A 17,254-nucleotide genomic window follows, 5' to 3' on the forward strand; every position below is an offset into this window, starting at 1 on the left:
CACACCTATTCCCTCTACATACAGGTAGTTATCATTGCAGTACCACCCAACCTTTAGTAGGGTCTCCTGCAGCTCCTTTACATAATATACAGAATAAATATATATACACTGACACCTGATGCTTGTTCTCTTCCCATCAGTCACTTCCTCTAGTCACACAGTTATGACACCCTTGGCAGCCGATACATTGGTGCCTTTAAAAAGAAAGTTCTATTTGCGGGAACAGACGCTTGTGGACTCTCTTATGCATACTAGGATTGTGACTGACTGAAAGGACGTGTGTCTAACAACTTCAGGTTTTCTCTAGGGACCCCTCTGTAATTCAGTGCTGACCTTTGCTGTGAATAACTCATGTTGCAACTCTCTAAGCAGTCCTAAAGTGGCAGCTAGCAACAGGCACAGGAAGGCCAGTAGTGAATCCACAAAGAATGAAGTACTTTTGGAGCAGCAACATCAGAGGTGGAACATAAAATCAGTAACTTGTATAGGGAACACACAATACACAATCAGCAGGGAAGGGGAGATGGTCTAGGTCAAGTAGAAAGGTAGTCAAGCAAGCTAAGGGACGTATATGGAAGACTCTGTGTCACGGTCTGTAGGTGTGTGGACCCACTAGGCCACACCGCAGTAGCGGGGATGCAGCTGGCCAAACAACAGAGCACCCAATCAATACAAAGTCCCGCACAAGGGTACCTGAATAGTCCAGACAGTGGCAGAGGCTTTAGCATGGATGGAGGTGGGTAAAGCAGGTTGTGCCAGATGTGGCGGATGACAGCAGGTGCAGCAGATTGCGCCAGACGTGGTGGATGACAGCAGGTTGAGGCAGATGTGGCGGATGACCACAGGTGCAGCAGGTTGCGCCAGACATGGCGGATGACAGCAGGTGCAGCAGGTTGCGCCAGACGTGGCGGATGGCAGCAAGTGCAGTAGGATGCGCCAAATGTGGCAGACGACAACAGGTGCAGTAGGACATGACTCCAATCACTAACAGGCTCAGGACAATAACACAGCACGGAATACAGGTAGCAAGGGCACTGGAACAGGGTAAACCCTAAGGGACCATTTGCAAGGACTAACATGGGAATACTAACAACGCTCAGGCAATGTGCAAAGGTCAGGGCCCTTCTTATAGTCCAGGGTGATCATGAGCTAATTGCTGATGTTTTACATGTATGCGCACTAGCCCTTTAAGGCCGGGCGTGAGCGTGCGCGTGCACCCTACAGGACACAGCAGAGGAGCGTTAGTGAGCACTGGCGTCTCCTGGGGAGGAGATGCGGGCCAGCGCTCACCAGACCATGGCTACGGCCGTCGAGGGGTGAGTAATCCCAACGATCCGCGGCCATGGATGTTACACTCTGCAGAGAAATAGTGCACGAGTGAGGTGATTACATGGATGACATTTCTTGCTGAACACATACCAGACGTATTAGAAAGAAAGTTCCATAAAGGTGGCACTGTCAAATAAATTTATGATATTTAATAGTAATAAATGCGTGCTGCTGATACGTTGTATACATTATATATTTTTTTATATTTTAATTAATAACAATATTTTATATAAATGAATTAAGGCTCTGGGAAGCATGCAGTCATTGTTTTCTGGTAAAAATCAACATCATTGTAATCCCATATTACTAACTTTAGGTCATATTTTGCGGCCTTTTTTGGCTTGCTAAAAATGCAATAGCCAGATGTTTGAAGGAGCAATGCACCTATAGAAATTGAATCTATCATATGTAGAAATATATTTAAAAGAAGATATAATATGTGTCATGTATTCTTATTTGAATTGTCCGATTAGATATTAGGAATTGTATTTGTAAGCATATTGTTATACTCTATCCAGCCTGATATACTGTAGCTTCTTCCAGACAACTCAAGATAACATTCAACTACACAATAAATGAGACAGACTGAGAATTTATTCTTTATTTTACACTTCCTGACCACAAGCTTTACTCCCCTTCCTGACCAGGCCCATTTTCAAGTAGATATATTTAACTTTTTAAAAAATATGGAAGGAAAAATGGAAAAAAAATGTGAATATGTGATTTTAGGTAATCTTTTTTGACTTCTGGTGCATGCCACTGGGTAAACACACCTGAATACATATTTGGCAACTTCTGCCGACTTCAGTGATACCAAATATGTGTGCATTTCTTACACGCTGGACGCAAATCAGAGCTTACAATGAATGGTGCGCAAACTGACTGACTTTTGGAGAGCAATCTTCCAAAGCTTGTTTGCTGACACCATATGGCCATTACAGATGTTGTGAAGTGCCAAAACACTGTTAAAGGGGTTGTCCAGTCCCCAAAAATATCTGATCAGTCGGCGACCAACTCCCAGCACCCCCCGTCCGATCAGCTGTCTTGAAGGGCTCGCATCTCTCGTCCGAGCGCTGCTTCTTCTTCATTTACATTGAAGCTCTGTAATACAGGTCTCTAGAGACAGCTGTATCACGGAGCTAAATAAGCCGGGTAGCAGCAAACCAGCTAATTCTGCAGGCCATTCTGGAACCTTGCAGAGTTAAGTGTGGTCCGCCCAGAAGTTATAAACGTCTATGGGCAGTCCGCAACTGGTTAATTAGTTCATTATTTGTTTTTGTATTTTTAAGTAAATGAGCGTAATTAGCATTTTATAGGTAAAGGTTCTTCTGTTCTTAACCCAGTTATGTTCATAGTTGTGTTTCATCATTTACAGGCAAGAGTAGAAGCACAACACCCTGAGAAGCAATGGTTATTCTCCGAACGGTGAGCATCATAGCAGTTTAAATGCCTATTTCTCATTGTCTCTCCATATGTATGTTAATTTCTATGAGTTCATTATTATAAAGGTTTCTTTTATTCAATAGCTAATCTCTTTGTTATTATTTTGAGTCAGTAGTTATAAGCTGTGAGTAACCATACTCCTGCATGTGAGGATCCAACTGATTTAAGAACATGGGCATAAGTGCAGACTATTTTTCTATGATTGACACAATATCCTCATAAAAAATCCCTATAATGTTAGCATGTACAGAATGAGTTAACACTTGCATTCCTTTGCATAGGTAATTCTCAGCTGGTTGTTGTTGAATTATAAAAGTCCAGGTGACAGAGAAATATAAAGTTATTTTGTCCAAATACATCTTGACCCAATTGAACAGTTTATTAAAAAAAACAATTAATTTGTTACCATAGACCATTGGTCTCCAATATGTGGCTCTCCAACTGTTGCAAAACTTCAAATTCCAGCATGCATTGACAGCCATGATGAGAGCTGTAGTTGTGCAACAGCCAGAGAGCCACAGGTTGGAAACCACAGCCATAAACACACATTTTCTGGAAGAATTCTCAAAAGGGTCCTTTTACACCGGCCAATATGGGTTGTGAAAACAAACACCGATCAACAAGACAGCTCATTGATCGGCACTCGTTCGCTCCTTTCACAAGGAGCTATGATCAGTAATGTAATGGGAACGAGCAATCGTTACTACAATTGCTCGTCCCCATGCATTTCTATCATGTTGGCATCACATCTTACAGTTTACACACGATATGTGCTGCCGACAAGAATAATATTTTGTGCTGCATGAACGATACGATCAGTTGATTAATAGATTTTTACATAGGGCAATGATCAGGAACGAGCGTTCATATGAACTAGGGTTGCAGCATGCATCAAAATATTGATACTATTTCGATGCTCAAACAGTTCAATACTGTGAATTAATGTATTTTCAAATCTGCGGGTGAATTGCGGTCCCATTAATTTCTATGGGCCCATGCTCACGACCGTGGGGTCCGTGCATTGCCCTGGAGCCTGGATCGCAAGAAGATAGGACATGTCTTATTACGGCTGTATTTTGCGGTGCAGGCACATTGAAATTAATGCACACGGCCATGTGCACGGCCCGCGATTTACAGGCACCCCGCGGGTGACACTCCACAACAGCCCGAACCGCAATTCACGGTCGTGTGCATGAGGCCTAAGCTGTGCGGCCGTATCTGACCATATTACCTGTTAGGGCATACTTAGGTATGCCCTAACAACTGCCTGTCAGTACAGCTCTCTAATTATTATGCTGTGTTTCCCGGTTTTAGAATGACCCTACATGGGGCACTAATCTTTTGCCTGGACATTTGACAGGACTCAGGAGTGAAAGACTACCATGAGAAATTGAGGCCTTATTTGGCGACTTACAAAGTATTGGTTCACAATTGCAGAGGCTCTGATGTGAAGTAATATAAGAAACCCCTTAGAAGTGACCCCATTTTGGAAACTACACCCCTCAAGGCATTTATTAAGGGGTGTAGTGAGTATTTTCACCCAACAGGTCTTTTCCATAAATGAATGCGCTGCGGATGGTGCAAAGTAAAAATGTCAATTTTTCCCCAGATATGCCAATTCAGTGGCAAATATGTCTTATGCCACTGGAGATACACACCCCAAAAATTGTTAAAAGGGTTCTCCTGGATATGGCGGTGCCATATATGTGGAAGTAAACTGCTGTTTGGGCACGCTGTAGGGCTCAGAATGGAGGGAGCGCCATTTGGCTTTTTAAGCGTAGGTTTTACTTGGTAGTAGTTTTGTTTGGAGTTTTACTGGTATTTCAGTTTATAATGTGGGGCATATGTGAGCTGGGCAGAGTACATCAGGGGGGGCATAGTCAGGTGGTATAATAATGGGGTAAAAAAAAAACAATAAAATAATCCATAGATGTGTTTCTGCATAAGCCAGTGTTGCACTGATAAACGGTGTCCTTTCTTATCCCCCTATTTGTACACACTCGGCACCTTTGCAGTTTGGGGAATTTTGCTGGGAAGTGTTGTCCTGGTGTAATACGGGCACCCTTGCTTCCAGCAGATATGTTTGGGCCCTCACCATCCTGGTTCCCTAATTTTAGGGCCCCGATAAATCGCCTCTTGAAACAGAAGCAATGTTCCCCTCGGGCCTGCACAACCGCATATTTTTATTTGCTGACTTATTGGAGCATATTTTTTCATAGACGTAGTGGTATGAGGGCTGATTTTTGCGGGATAAGCTGTAGTTATTATTGGTACCATTTTGGGGCACGTGCGACTTTTGGATCACTTTTTGTCCTATTTTTTGGGAGGCAAGGTGACCAAAAAACATCAATTCTGGCATAGCATTTTTTTATACAGCGTTCACCATGCGTTATAAACTACATGTTAACTTTATTCTGCAGGACAGTACGATTCCAGCAATACCTAATTTATAGCACTTTTTTATGTTTTACTACTTTTTGCACAATAAAATTAATTTTGTAAAAAGAATGTATTTTTTCTGTCTCCATGTTGTGAGAACCATAACTTTTAAATTTTGTCGTCGATGGAGCTGTATGAGGGCTTGTTTTTTGTGAGACGAGCTATAGTTTTTATAGATACCATTTTTGGATACATGCGGGAATGATAGCACCGACTCAGCTTCTGAGCCGGTGCCATCCATTTGTCGTAAGTATAATGCGGGAAGCACTGGCTTTCCATGACGTATACTTATGACATATGTCGGGAAGGGGTTAAGGAGCAAAATTATCCAACACTGTTCACATGAAAATGTAGCTGTAAAAAAAAATGCTTCCTATAATTTAAAGGCATTGTGCTATATTTGACTGGGACTTTTATTAGGTCAAATCAAAACTGTAAAGGCTATGAATAACTTTGAAATAGAAAAAATACTGTAACGTATGTTAATGCATGCCCTGTGTTAAAAAATCTATGTATTTTGCAAAACGCACATCGGGGCGCTGCCTCATTTCACTAAGGGTAAGGCATGCTCTGTTTTTTGATATTTCAATTAAAATTTTCAAATCTTCTGGACACTTGATACGTATTTGTCCATTAAGCTAGCTGTTTTTGACTACTATCTCAGGTCACATCCTTTTGGTCTGTGACTATACCTCTGCTACATACTGACGATCTACCTTTTGTGAATTTACATGGTGAATGTTTACCTGCTAATATAGCTATGCTGCATGTACCCTGTTGAAAATTGTTTTTACATTTAGTCATGTTAATGCCTGTCTTGTATTAATGAATAATACACGGTTTGCACTGTGCATTCATGTATTTATTATATATTCATTATTGTGGTGCTAATGTCATTATACATGTGGTCCATATACAGATCTTGTTTTAGATCCTCTGTAGTTTTTATTTTTCCTCATTTTTTAATTTATTATAATAAAATTGACATTTTCTATTTTTCAATATTAATAGTGTCTGACTCCTCTTTCTCCGTGTTAATACATTATATTTTGGAGTCTCTATTCTTGTACTTTTCTGAACTCTTGGAGGTGTTTAACATTATGTTGGTATCACCTAGCCATCTACTTGTTCTGTGAAATTTGTGTTGATTGTGCTATATTTGAGTGGGGTTTTATTAGGTTAAATCAAAACTTTAAAGGCTATGAATACCTTTGAAATATAAAAAATAGTTTAACATATGTTAATGCATGCTCTGAGTTAAAAAAAAAAAGTTGCAGTAAGTTCCAGGCTACAATTTACATTCATTTTGAGACCCCACTGATATTCAGTTTACAACTTGCACGCCCCTCCCAGTAAGACGTGCTGGATATAAGATCTGTGGGTCCAGGATGTTGCTGCCTTCACTAGCTCTCATGTACAGGCATAGCTTCATTTCTGTATGGCTTTCTCCTTGTGATACAGCCCCTGTGTGATCTCCTTTCCCCTCTACAAACATGCTGACATAATGGTAAGGTGTGTGAGATCCTCCAACCTGCCGTGGATGCTCTTTTTTTCCTTTTTCTACTGATGCTGCCTGTGTGTGTGATATCCCTCCCAATGCAGATTCTGCTGTGGGTTCTCTCATCTCTTTACTCTGATGTACTTTGTGAGTCCCCAACTCCCCCTGCAGACTTTGCTGTATGTGCGCACTGCTCCCTATTTATACTCTGATTCAGCCTGCTCTGCCATAACCCCCTCCCTGCTCGTATCTCTAAGGATATGTTCACACATAGGGCGAATACACAGCATAAAAGTGCACAGAGTATCCAACCTTATCCCTGCAGGGAATACCGGCCGAAAAACCGTACCAAACTATGGTGCATTTTTTCGTCCGGAATGTCCACTAAAAATGGCAGGTAAAAAAGAAAAAGCCCATACTTACCCGTAGTCATAGCGACCCGTCCCTCTGATGCGTCAGTAACATGGCATGAAACCTCATCCCTAGAGGCTGGGCAGGACGCAGGAGCATAGAGGTCTGGGTAAGTATAGACTTTTTTTTTCCGAGTTACGATTTTTGCGGAGGAATCGCAGCTATCTGCTATTTGCTGGGGTTTTACCTCCCCATTGAATTTATTGGGGAAAACAGAAAACCAGCGATTCCGCAGCATAAATCGACATGCTGCGTATTAAAAAACAACACCGCAGGTCAATTTATGAATTTTTTTAGTCGTTTTGTTTTTAAACCGATTTGTTCAAATCTCATCCACTCTGATGCTACTGTTTTACGCTGCAGATTTTCTGCAATGACATTCATGAATGAAAATCTGCAGTATTTATGCTACGTGTGGACTTATCCTAACGCCGTACTCTTCTGAGAGGAGGGAGAGGAAGAGCAGAAAGTGCAGGCTCTCAGATTACATCAGCCCTGAGTCAACATCAGACAGGAGCAGTGTGCAGTCGTATTTATCTCAGAAGCAGCAGCATGGCAAGCCATGTAGATTTGCACAAACTACAGCAGCAGAATTTGGACGCAGCCTAGTTTGGGCCTTAAGGCTCAGAGCCCATTTTTCAAATCTGACATATTTCACTTTATGTGGTAATAACTTCGGAATGCTTAAAGAGGCTCTGTCACCACATTATAAGTGGCCTATATTGTACATGATGTGATCGGCGCTGTAATGTAGATTAGAAGTGTTTGTTATTTAGAAAAACGATCATTTTTTACGGAGTTATGACCTAAATTAGCTTTATGCTAATGAGTTTCTCAATGGACAACTGGGCGTGTTTTACTTTTTGACCAAGTGGGCGTTGTACAGAGGAGTGTATGACACTGACCAATCAGCGTCATACACTTCTCCCCATTCATTTACTCTGCACATAGCGATATAGCTATAATGCTATGTGCAGCCACATAAACACACATAATAATATACATTACCTCCAGCCAGGACGGGATGTGTATTCAGAATCCTGACCACTTCTCTGTGATTTACAGCATAGCAGGCGCAGTCTTGCGAGATTACGCTGTAAGGTGTCATTTAGGCCTCGTTTACACGAGCGTGATATACGTGCTTGCGACGCGCGTGCTTTTCACGCGTGTCGTACGCACCTATATTAGTCTATGGGGGCATGCAGACAGTCCGTGAGTTTTGCTCAATGTGAGTCTGCTGAAAAAAACACACGACATGTCCTATCTTTGTGCGCTGTTCGCGCATCACGCACCCATTGAAGTCAATGGGTGCGTGAAAACCACGCATGCCGCACGGAATCACAAGGAATAAAGGAGAAAAAGCCCCCCAACATTTGTAAAGCAATTTTACAAAGGCTCAGAAGGACAGAAGCGCTATTTGGCATGTAGATTTTGCTGGATTGGTTTCTGGGCCCCATGTCGCATTTGCAGAGCTTCTGAAGTACCAGAATAGGGTATACCCCTTAAAAGTGACCCCATTTTGGAAACTAGACCCCTTGAGGAATTCATTGTAATTTTCATGGGGAGCATGCGACTTTTTGATGAGCATTTATTCTATTTTTTAAGAGGCGTGTTTATAGTTTTTCATGGCGTTTGCACAATTAAATACTTTTTATAAAAAATCATTTATTTTTTGTGTTGCCATATTCTAAGAGCCATAACTTATGTATTTTTCCATCAAGAAAGCCATGTGAGGACTAGTTTTTTGCGTAACGAACTGTAGTTTCGATCAGTACCATTTTTAGGTACATGCAACTTCTTGATCTGTTTTTATTCCATTTTTTGGGAAGTGAAGTGACCAAAAAATTGTGATTCTGGTATGGTTTATTATTATTTTATCTTACGGCGTTCATCATGCAGGATAAATAACTAAATACTTTTGTAGTTCAGACTGTTACGGACGCCTCAATACCAATTATGTATAGTTTCTTTATTTATTGATTTTTCTTAATAATAAAGGACAGATAAGGGAAAAAGGGGGATTTCTCGGCCTGACGAAGACACATGTCCTGCGTTGAAACGCGTTGCCCATCCTGTTTTGCTCAAATAAATCAGCCTACCAGCACTTATCTGCCTTTTCTTCTTCACTGAGGAGTTTTTAAAAATATATATATATTTTTTCGAAATATATAATCCTCATTTTCCTGCGGCTCAATTCCCTTGATGCCGGTACCTGGATACGGAAAGCTGCAACCTGGCTACAAAAACGACCTTTTACATTAAGCTCCACCTGCCAGTACTAGCTTTTATGGTTTATCTTGCACCAGTTGGCGCTGTGTATATTTTTCTCTCTTCAGACATTGGACAGAGGAAGATTGGAAAAAAGTGTTATGGACAGACGAATCGAAGTTTGAGGTGTTTGGATCACACAGAAGAACATTTGTGAGACGCAGAACAACTGAAAAGATGCTGGAAGAGTGCCTGACGCCATCTGTCAAGCATGGTGGAGGTAATGTGATGGTCTGGGGTTGCTTTGGTGCTGGTAAAGTGGGAGATTTGTACAAGGTAAAAGGGATTTTGAATAAGTAAGGCTATCACTCCATTTTGCAACGCCATGCCATACCTTGTGGACAGCGCTTAATTGGAGCCAATTTCATCCTACAACAGGACAATGACCCAAAGCACACCTCCAAATTATGCAAGAACTATTTAGGGAAGCAGGCAGCTGGTATTCTATCTGTAATGGAGTGGCCAGTGCAGTCACCAGATCTCAACCCCATAGAGCTGTTGTGGGAGCAGCTTGACTGTATGGTAAGCAAGAAGTGGCCATCAAGCCAATCCAACTTGTGGGAGGGGCTTCTGGAACATGGGGTGAAATTTCTCCCGATTACCTCAGCAAATTAACAGCTAGAATGCCAAAGGTCTGCAATGCTGTAATTGCTGCAAATGGAGCATTCTTTGACGAAAGCAAAGTTTGAAGGAGAAAATTATTATTTCAAATAAAAATCATTATTTCTAACCTTGTCAATGTCTTGACTATATTTTCTAGTCATTGTGCAACTCATTTGATAAATATAAGTGTGATATATATATATATATATATATATATATATATATATATATATATATATGTATAGCTCATTGGATAATGAAAATGTGTGTAATCTTTTGTATATGTACTTCGTGTTTCAATTCTTTACCATTTTCATGAACTCTGCTTGCTGTCGTGAATTCAGTAGCATAGAAGCTCCTGGGCCCCAATGCAAAATTTTTAACAAGGTTACCCCATCTACCATGCATTATTTATAATACTGGTGTCTTTTTATGTGACAGAGGAGCTTTTGGGCCCACTCAGACAACTGCTACTTCTGCACCCCTATAGCTATGCTCCTGAGTAAATTTAAACATTCTAAAGATTTAAAACCTCTTCTGACACAGCTACTGAGCTTGCTCCAGTGTATCAGTCCAGGCAAGCCTTTGTGAGCTTAACAGCACAGATCTCCCGCTTGTCCTGTGCTCTAGGATGCACAGATAAGCCGAGCCTCCTCTCTTCGAAGCAGAAAACACCCAATTTTTTTTCTTCCATGTACCTAATAGAACATACAGGGGCGTAACTAGTAAAGACTGGGCCCCATAGCAAACTTTTGACTGGGGCGCCCCCTCCCCTGGGTGTGACACAACCCCCCCCTTTTAGATAGTGCCTTTTTTACAGCCCCCTCTGTAGATAACGCCATACAGTCCCCCCTGTAGATAATGCCATACAGCCCCCTCTGTAGATAGCGCCATACAGTCCCCCTGTAGATAACGCCATACAGCCCCCTCTACAGGGGGGTCTGTATGGCGCTATCTACAGGGGGGCTATATGGCGTTATCCACAGGGGGACTGTATGGCGCTATCCACAGGGGAACTGTATGGCGTTATCTACAGAGGGGGCTGTATGGCGCTATCCACAGGGGAACTGTATGGCGCTATCTACAGGGGGGCTGTATGGCGTTATCTACAGAGGGGGCTGTATGGCGCTATCTACAGGGGGGGCTGTATGGCGCCATCTACATAGGGGGCTGTATGGCGCTATCTACAGAGGGGGCTGTATGGCGCTATCTACAGGGGGCTGTATGGCGTTATCTACAGAGGGGGCTGTATGGCGCTATCTACAGGGGGCTGTATGGCATTATCTACAGAGGGGGCTGTATGGCGTTATCTACAGGGGGTCTGTATGCCGTTATCTACAGGGGGTCTGTATGGCGTTCCCTACAGGGGGGGGTCTGTAGGGAACGCCATACAGTCCCCCTGTAGGGAACGCCATACAGCCCCCCCTGTAGGGAACGCCTTACAGCCCCCCCTGTAGGGAATGCCATACAGCCCCCCCTGTAGGGAACGCCATACAGCCCCCCCCTTGTAGGGAACGCTATACAGCCCCCCCTGTAGGGAACACCATAAAGCCCCTCCCTGTAGGGAACGCCATACAGCCCCCCCTGTAGGGAACGCCATACTGCGTCCCCAACCCACCAAAAAAATGCGACCTACAGTGTGAAAAGACAAAAGAAATGTATCCCCTTTCCACAGGATAGGGGATACATGTGTGATCGCTGGCAGCGATAAGGAGAACAGGGGACCGAAAGTCCCCCAAGTTCTCCATGACTAACCTCTGACTTCCGGCGTCTGCGCAGCTCAATAAAAATGAAAGGAGCGCTGGTCACGCATGCGCACAAGCGCGACCGGCGCTCCATTCATCTCTAAGGAGCTGCCGGCACAGACTTTCAGTCCCCCGTTCTCCCTATCAATGCCAGCGATCACACATGTATCCCCTATCCTGTGGATAGGAGATACATGTCTTTTGTTTAATGGCAGATTGGGGAGATACCTCCCTGCTCTGCCGTAGTGTTCAGTGGCGTCCCGCTGTAGCAGCCATAGCGGCTGCTAGCGGAGCCTCCGGCCATGGTGGGGGCCCGTGCAGGCGGGCGACACGGGCCCCCTCATGCCGCGGGCCCTGTAGCAGCCGCTACGGCTGCTATAGCGGTAGTTACGCCACTGATAACATACACTATATGGACAAAAGTGCATAGGCATCAATATGAAGTTGGTTCCCCCTTTGCAGCTAAAACAGCTTCCACTCTTCTGGGAATCTAGATAGTGAAAAAAAGGAAAAAGGCACAGCGCCACATAGTGCAGGCAAAACCAGGGGAGTGTGAACAGACAGGTCGAGACAAGGTTCTGCTCACCTATGCAGGTTGTGCTTATTCAGACACAACTCTGATGTAAGTATAGAAATGTGAATCCAGGGGTTGTGCTGCTGCCACAGTCCAAACCGATAATAATGGGTATCACCACAAAGTATAAAGTATAATATCCATAAAAAATATAGGACGATAATCTGCGCTGCTACACATATAGATCAGAAGAGGATAGAAATAATCAAAAATTATTTAAAAAATAAAGGCTACACATTTCAGCGCTGTACTAGCGTCTTCTTCAGGACAAACATAAGATAAACAGTAATGCATTTTAAAGAGGCTCTGTCATCACATTATAAGTGGCCTATCTCCTACATAAGGAGATGGGCGCTATAATGTAGGTGACAGCAGTGCTTTTTATTTAGAAAAACGATCTATTTTTATCACTTTATGAACGATTTTTAGCTTTATGCTAATGAGTTTCCCGAGATTACGATGTAAACAAGATTACGTTTGCCTTGATGGAAATCTCACAGAAAAGATTCAGACGTGTCAGGATTCTGAATACACATGACGTCTTGGCTGGAGGTAATGTATATTCATTATCAGGACACTGTAGTAATCTTATAGTATGTGTATGTAGCTGCACATAACGATACAACTATATCGCTAGTGCAGTGTAAATTAATGGGGAGAAGTGCATGACGCTGATTGGTCAGCGTCATACACTCCTCTGTACAACGCCCACTTGGTCTAAAGTAAAAACACGCCCACTTGGGCATTAAGAAACTCATTAGCATAAAGCTAAAACTCACTCATAAAGTGGTAAAACTAGATTGTTTTTCTAAATAAAAAGAACTGCTGTCACCTACATTACAGCGCCCATCTCCTTATGTAGGAGATAGGGCACTTATAATGTGGTGACAGAGCCTCTTTAAATACAATGTGGTTTTTGATAAAAGCAGCCAAAGCACACAGGCCAGAGAGTGGCTGTGACGTCATACCAGGGTTAAAATGATGCAAAGAGTAGTTCAACCATTACAGTAGTAAAGGATCACATAAAAAGGCAGTAACCAAATGTTACAATGTACAAGATAAAACAGTTAAACACTGTATTTAAAGAGGCTCTGTCACCAGATTTTGCAACCCCTATCTGCTATTGCAGCAGATCGGCGCTGCAATGTAGATTACAGTAACGTTTTTATTTTTAAAAAACGAGCATTTTTGGCCAAGTTATGACCATTTTCGTATTTATGCAAATGAGGCTTGCAAAAGTACAACTGGGCGTGTTGAAAAGTAAAAGTACAACTGGGCGTGTATTATGTGCGTACATCGGGGCGTATTTACTACTTTTACTAGCTGGGCGTTGTGTATAGAAGTATCATCCACTTCTCTTCACAACGCCCAGCTTCTGGCAGTGCAGACACAGCCGTGTTCTCCAGAGATCACGCTGTGTCGTCACTCACAGGTCCTGCATCGTGTCAGCCGAGCGAGGACACATCGGCACCAGAGGCTACAGATGATTCTGCAGCAGCATCGGCGTTTGCAGGTAAGTCGATGTAGCTACTTACCTGCAAATGCTGATGCTGCTGCAGAATCAACTGTAGCCTCTGGTGCCGACACGATGCAGGACCTGTGAGTGACGTCACAGATCTGCACTGCCAGAAGCTCCAAACAAGCGCTGCAGGTACTGTATTTTCTGCCTCCTATTAATTTCAATTGGAGGTCAGAGGTGGAAACCATTTGAAGACCATCAGCCCCCCACTCACAGTAAAATGACCATCAGCCCCCCACTCACAGTAATATGACCATCAGTCCCCCACTCAAAGTAAAATTACCATCAAACCCGCACTCACAGTACAATGACCATTAGCCCCCCACTCTCAGTAATATGACCATCAGCCCCCCACTCACAGTAAAATTACCATCAGCCCCCCACTCACAGTAAAATTACCATCAGCCCACCACTCACAGATTCCCAATGTGGATAGTGGCACACAGCCCCTTGTAGGTAGTGCCAGACAGCCCCTTGTAGATAGTGCCACACAGCCCCCTTGTAGATAGTGCCACATATCCCCCTTGTAGATAGTGCCACACAGCCCCCTTGTAGATAGTGCCACACAGCCCCTTGTAGATAGTGCCACACAGCCCCCTTGTAGATAGTGCCACACAGCCCCCTGTAGGTAGTGCCACACAGCCCCCTGTTGGTAGTGCCACACAGCCCCCTGGTAGGAAGTACCACACAGTCCCCTGGTAGGTAGTGCCACACAGCCCCCTTGTAGGTAGTGCCACACAGCCCACATGTTGGTAGTGCCACACAGCCCACTTGTTGGTAGTGCTACACAGCCCACAGCACCCTTGTAGGTAATGCCACACAGCCTCCTTATAGGTAGTGCCATACAGCCCCCTTGTTGGTAGTGCCACACAGCCCACTTCTAGATAGCGCCACTGTAGCTTCCTGAAGGAGCGGAATCCCTGTGTGGCCGGGGATTCCGCTCCTGGAGCGCTCAGCTTAATGTCTCTCTCCATATATGGACAGTGACATTAGGGGCAACTCCTGAATCAGAATCCCCGACCACAGCGTTGCCGACGCTCTGACCGGGGATTCCACTCCAGGAGTAGCCCATGTCGTCTGTGTCCATTTATGGACAGTAACGTCATTGGCTTCTCCTGGAGTAGAATCCCTGGTCACAGCGTCTGCAATGCTGTGGCCGGAGATTCCGCTTCAGGAGTTTCCCCTGATGTCACTGTCCATATATGATGTCCATAATGCATGAGAAAGGTCCTGTTGGACTGAAACGTTACACGGGTGATTAAAAAGCTGACATATGTTGGAAGTGCTGTCTCCTCGTCTATTCTGTCTATCTGATATTGGGGACCGCGGATCCGGTCCTATTGAGGCGTGCACCCACTTGTGGTCCAGTGCTGTGGTAATTTTCTGCTTTGGATATCTGTCCATATATGGACAGAGAAATCAAGCGGAACGCTCCAGGAGGGGAATCCCCAGCCATACAGGGATTCCGCTCCTTCAGGGCGCTACAGTTGCGCTAGTTGGTAGCAGAGCAGGGAGATACCTCCCTGCTCTGCTATGGTGCCATCACTACCGCTGTAGCAACTGCAGCAGCGCCGGCGCCCATGGGGTCCGGCGTGGGCGCCCTCATGCCCGGTTTCACCGCTATGAGCCGCTTTGGCGGTGAGTGAAGAAAACAAGAGTTCTGAAACAAGCAGGGGAAGTGAGCCAGTGCAGAGCCCCCTTCCACCTGCTAGAGTGATGCACCCTGTGCAAATGCACAGATCGCACAGCCCTAAGGCCGGCCCTGGTTGGACTATATAGACATTGACTTGGCACACTGTTTGGCCAGCTGCTATCCCGCTACGGCTGTACGGCCCAGTGGGTCCACATACCCACAGATCGTGACAGCAACCAAAGCAGCAACGGAAGTTGAGAAGAGACAGACAGGTTGCAGGAATGGTAAGTATATGAGAACATTACCTAAGTGGGCATTCAACATTATCACATCTATATCACATCTACATGCCCGGGGCGTAGAGTGACAATGAATATGCATATATTACTTATAGGGCTAAAAAGTGTTAATGGGGACTAATATCAACAAAATAAATATTAGGATGAATATTAACAGTAGATTCCAGCATATTAATGTTGACTACATTTTTAAATTATAAATAGAAGCATAAAGTTGCATAAATAGGTAGGTGATTTGTATACTATTGAGTCTGTGGACAAGACACAAATGGAATACATGAATAATAAGCAACTACACCGTGTTCCAAATTATTATGCACATTGGATTTAAGTGTCATAAACATTTAATTATTAGTTTTTCAATTAAACTCATGGATGGTATTGTGTCTTAGGGCTCTTTGGATCATTGTATTCAATCTCAGACTCCTGTGATAATTAGTTTGCCAGGTGTGCCCAATCAAAGGAAAACTACTTAAGAAGGACGTTCCACATTATTAAGCAGGCCACAGGTTTCAAGCAATATGGGAAAGAAAAAGGATCTCTCTGTTGCCGAAAAGCGTGAAATAGTGCAATACCTTGGACAAGGTATGAAAACATTGGATATTTCAAGAAAACGTAAGCGTGATCATTGTACTGTGAAAAGATTTGTGGCTGATTCAGAGCACAGACGGGTTCGTTCAGATAAAGGTATAATGAGGAAGGTTTCTGCCAGACAAATTAATAGGATTAAGAGAGCAGCTGCTAAAATGCCATTGCAAAGCAGCAAACAGGTATTTGAAGCCGCTGGTGCCTCTGGAGTCCCGCGAACCTCAAGGTGTAGGATCCACCAGAGGTTTGCAAGTGTGCATAAAGCTATTATTCGGCCACCCCTAAACAATGCTCACAAGCAGAAATGGTTGCAGTGGGCTCAGAAATACATGAAGACTAATTTTCAAACCGTGTTGTTTACTGATGAGTGCCATGCACCCCTGGATGGTCCAGATGGATGGAGTAGTGGATGGCCACCATGTCCCAACAAGGCTGCGACGTCAGCAAGGAGGTGGCGGAGTCATGTTTTGGCCTGGAATCATGGGGAGAGAGCTGGTAGGCCCCTTTAGGGTCCCTGACGGTGTGAAAATTACAGGAAAAAACAAATGGATCCAGCGCTGTGTCCTTGAAGTTTGTTTAAAAACGGAAACTATTTCCAAGTTTTAATGAAAAATTGGTATAAAAACAGGTAACATTACAAATAGATATTCTCAATGAATAGTGGGATTCATGGCAGTGTGAGCGGTGCCTACGCGTTTCTGACGCATGCAGCGTCCTTAGTCATGGCTTCTGCTGAGTCACTTATTCAGTCTAGGGTTTTATAGCCAGTCTGTTTTTAGTAAAAGTTAATTGCGGGTCAAGAGATAAGGAACTCCCTACTACAGCCTGGAACGCAAATCGCTTCCTGTTGGATAGAAATACGCTGGTAATACGTGAGTAAATTGTATCAAAAAAGTTTCAAATCT

General features: G+C 43.7%; 1 protein-coding gene across 1 annotated transcript in view; it reads left to right on the forward strand.

Moving 5' to 3' along the window:
- The first annotated feature begins 2,694 nt into the window (after window positions 1-2,694).
- Window positions 2,695-17,254, forward strand: part of MYO7B (myosin VIIB) — a 166,389-nt gene continuing 151,829 nt past the window's right edge. Inside the window, exon 1 of the mRNA XM_075863636.1 lies at window positions 2,695-2,754. Coding sequence (XP_075719751.1) covers window positions 2,737-2,754 — 18 coding nt within the window. The 5' untranslated portion in view covers window positions 2,695-2,736. The remainder of the gene's footprint in view (window positions 2,755-17,254) is intronic.

This window comes from Rhinoderma darwinii, chromosome 4 (assembly GCF_050947455.1).
Source record: "Rhinoderma darwinii isolate aRhiDar2 chromosome 4, aRhiDar2.hap1, whole genome shotgun sequence".
Classification (NCBI taxonomy): domain Eukaryota; kingdom Metazoa; phylum Chordata; class Amphibia; order Anura; family Rhinodermatidae; genus Rhinoderma; species Rhinoderma darwinii.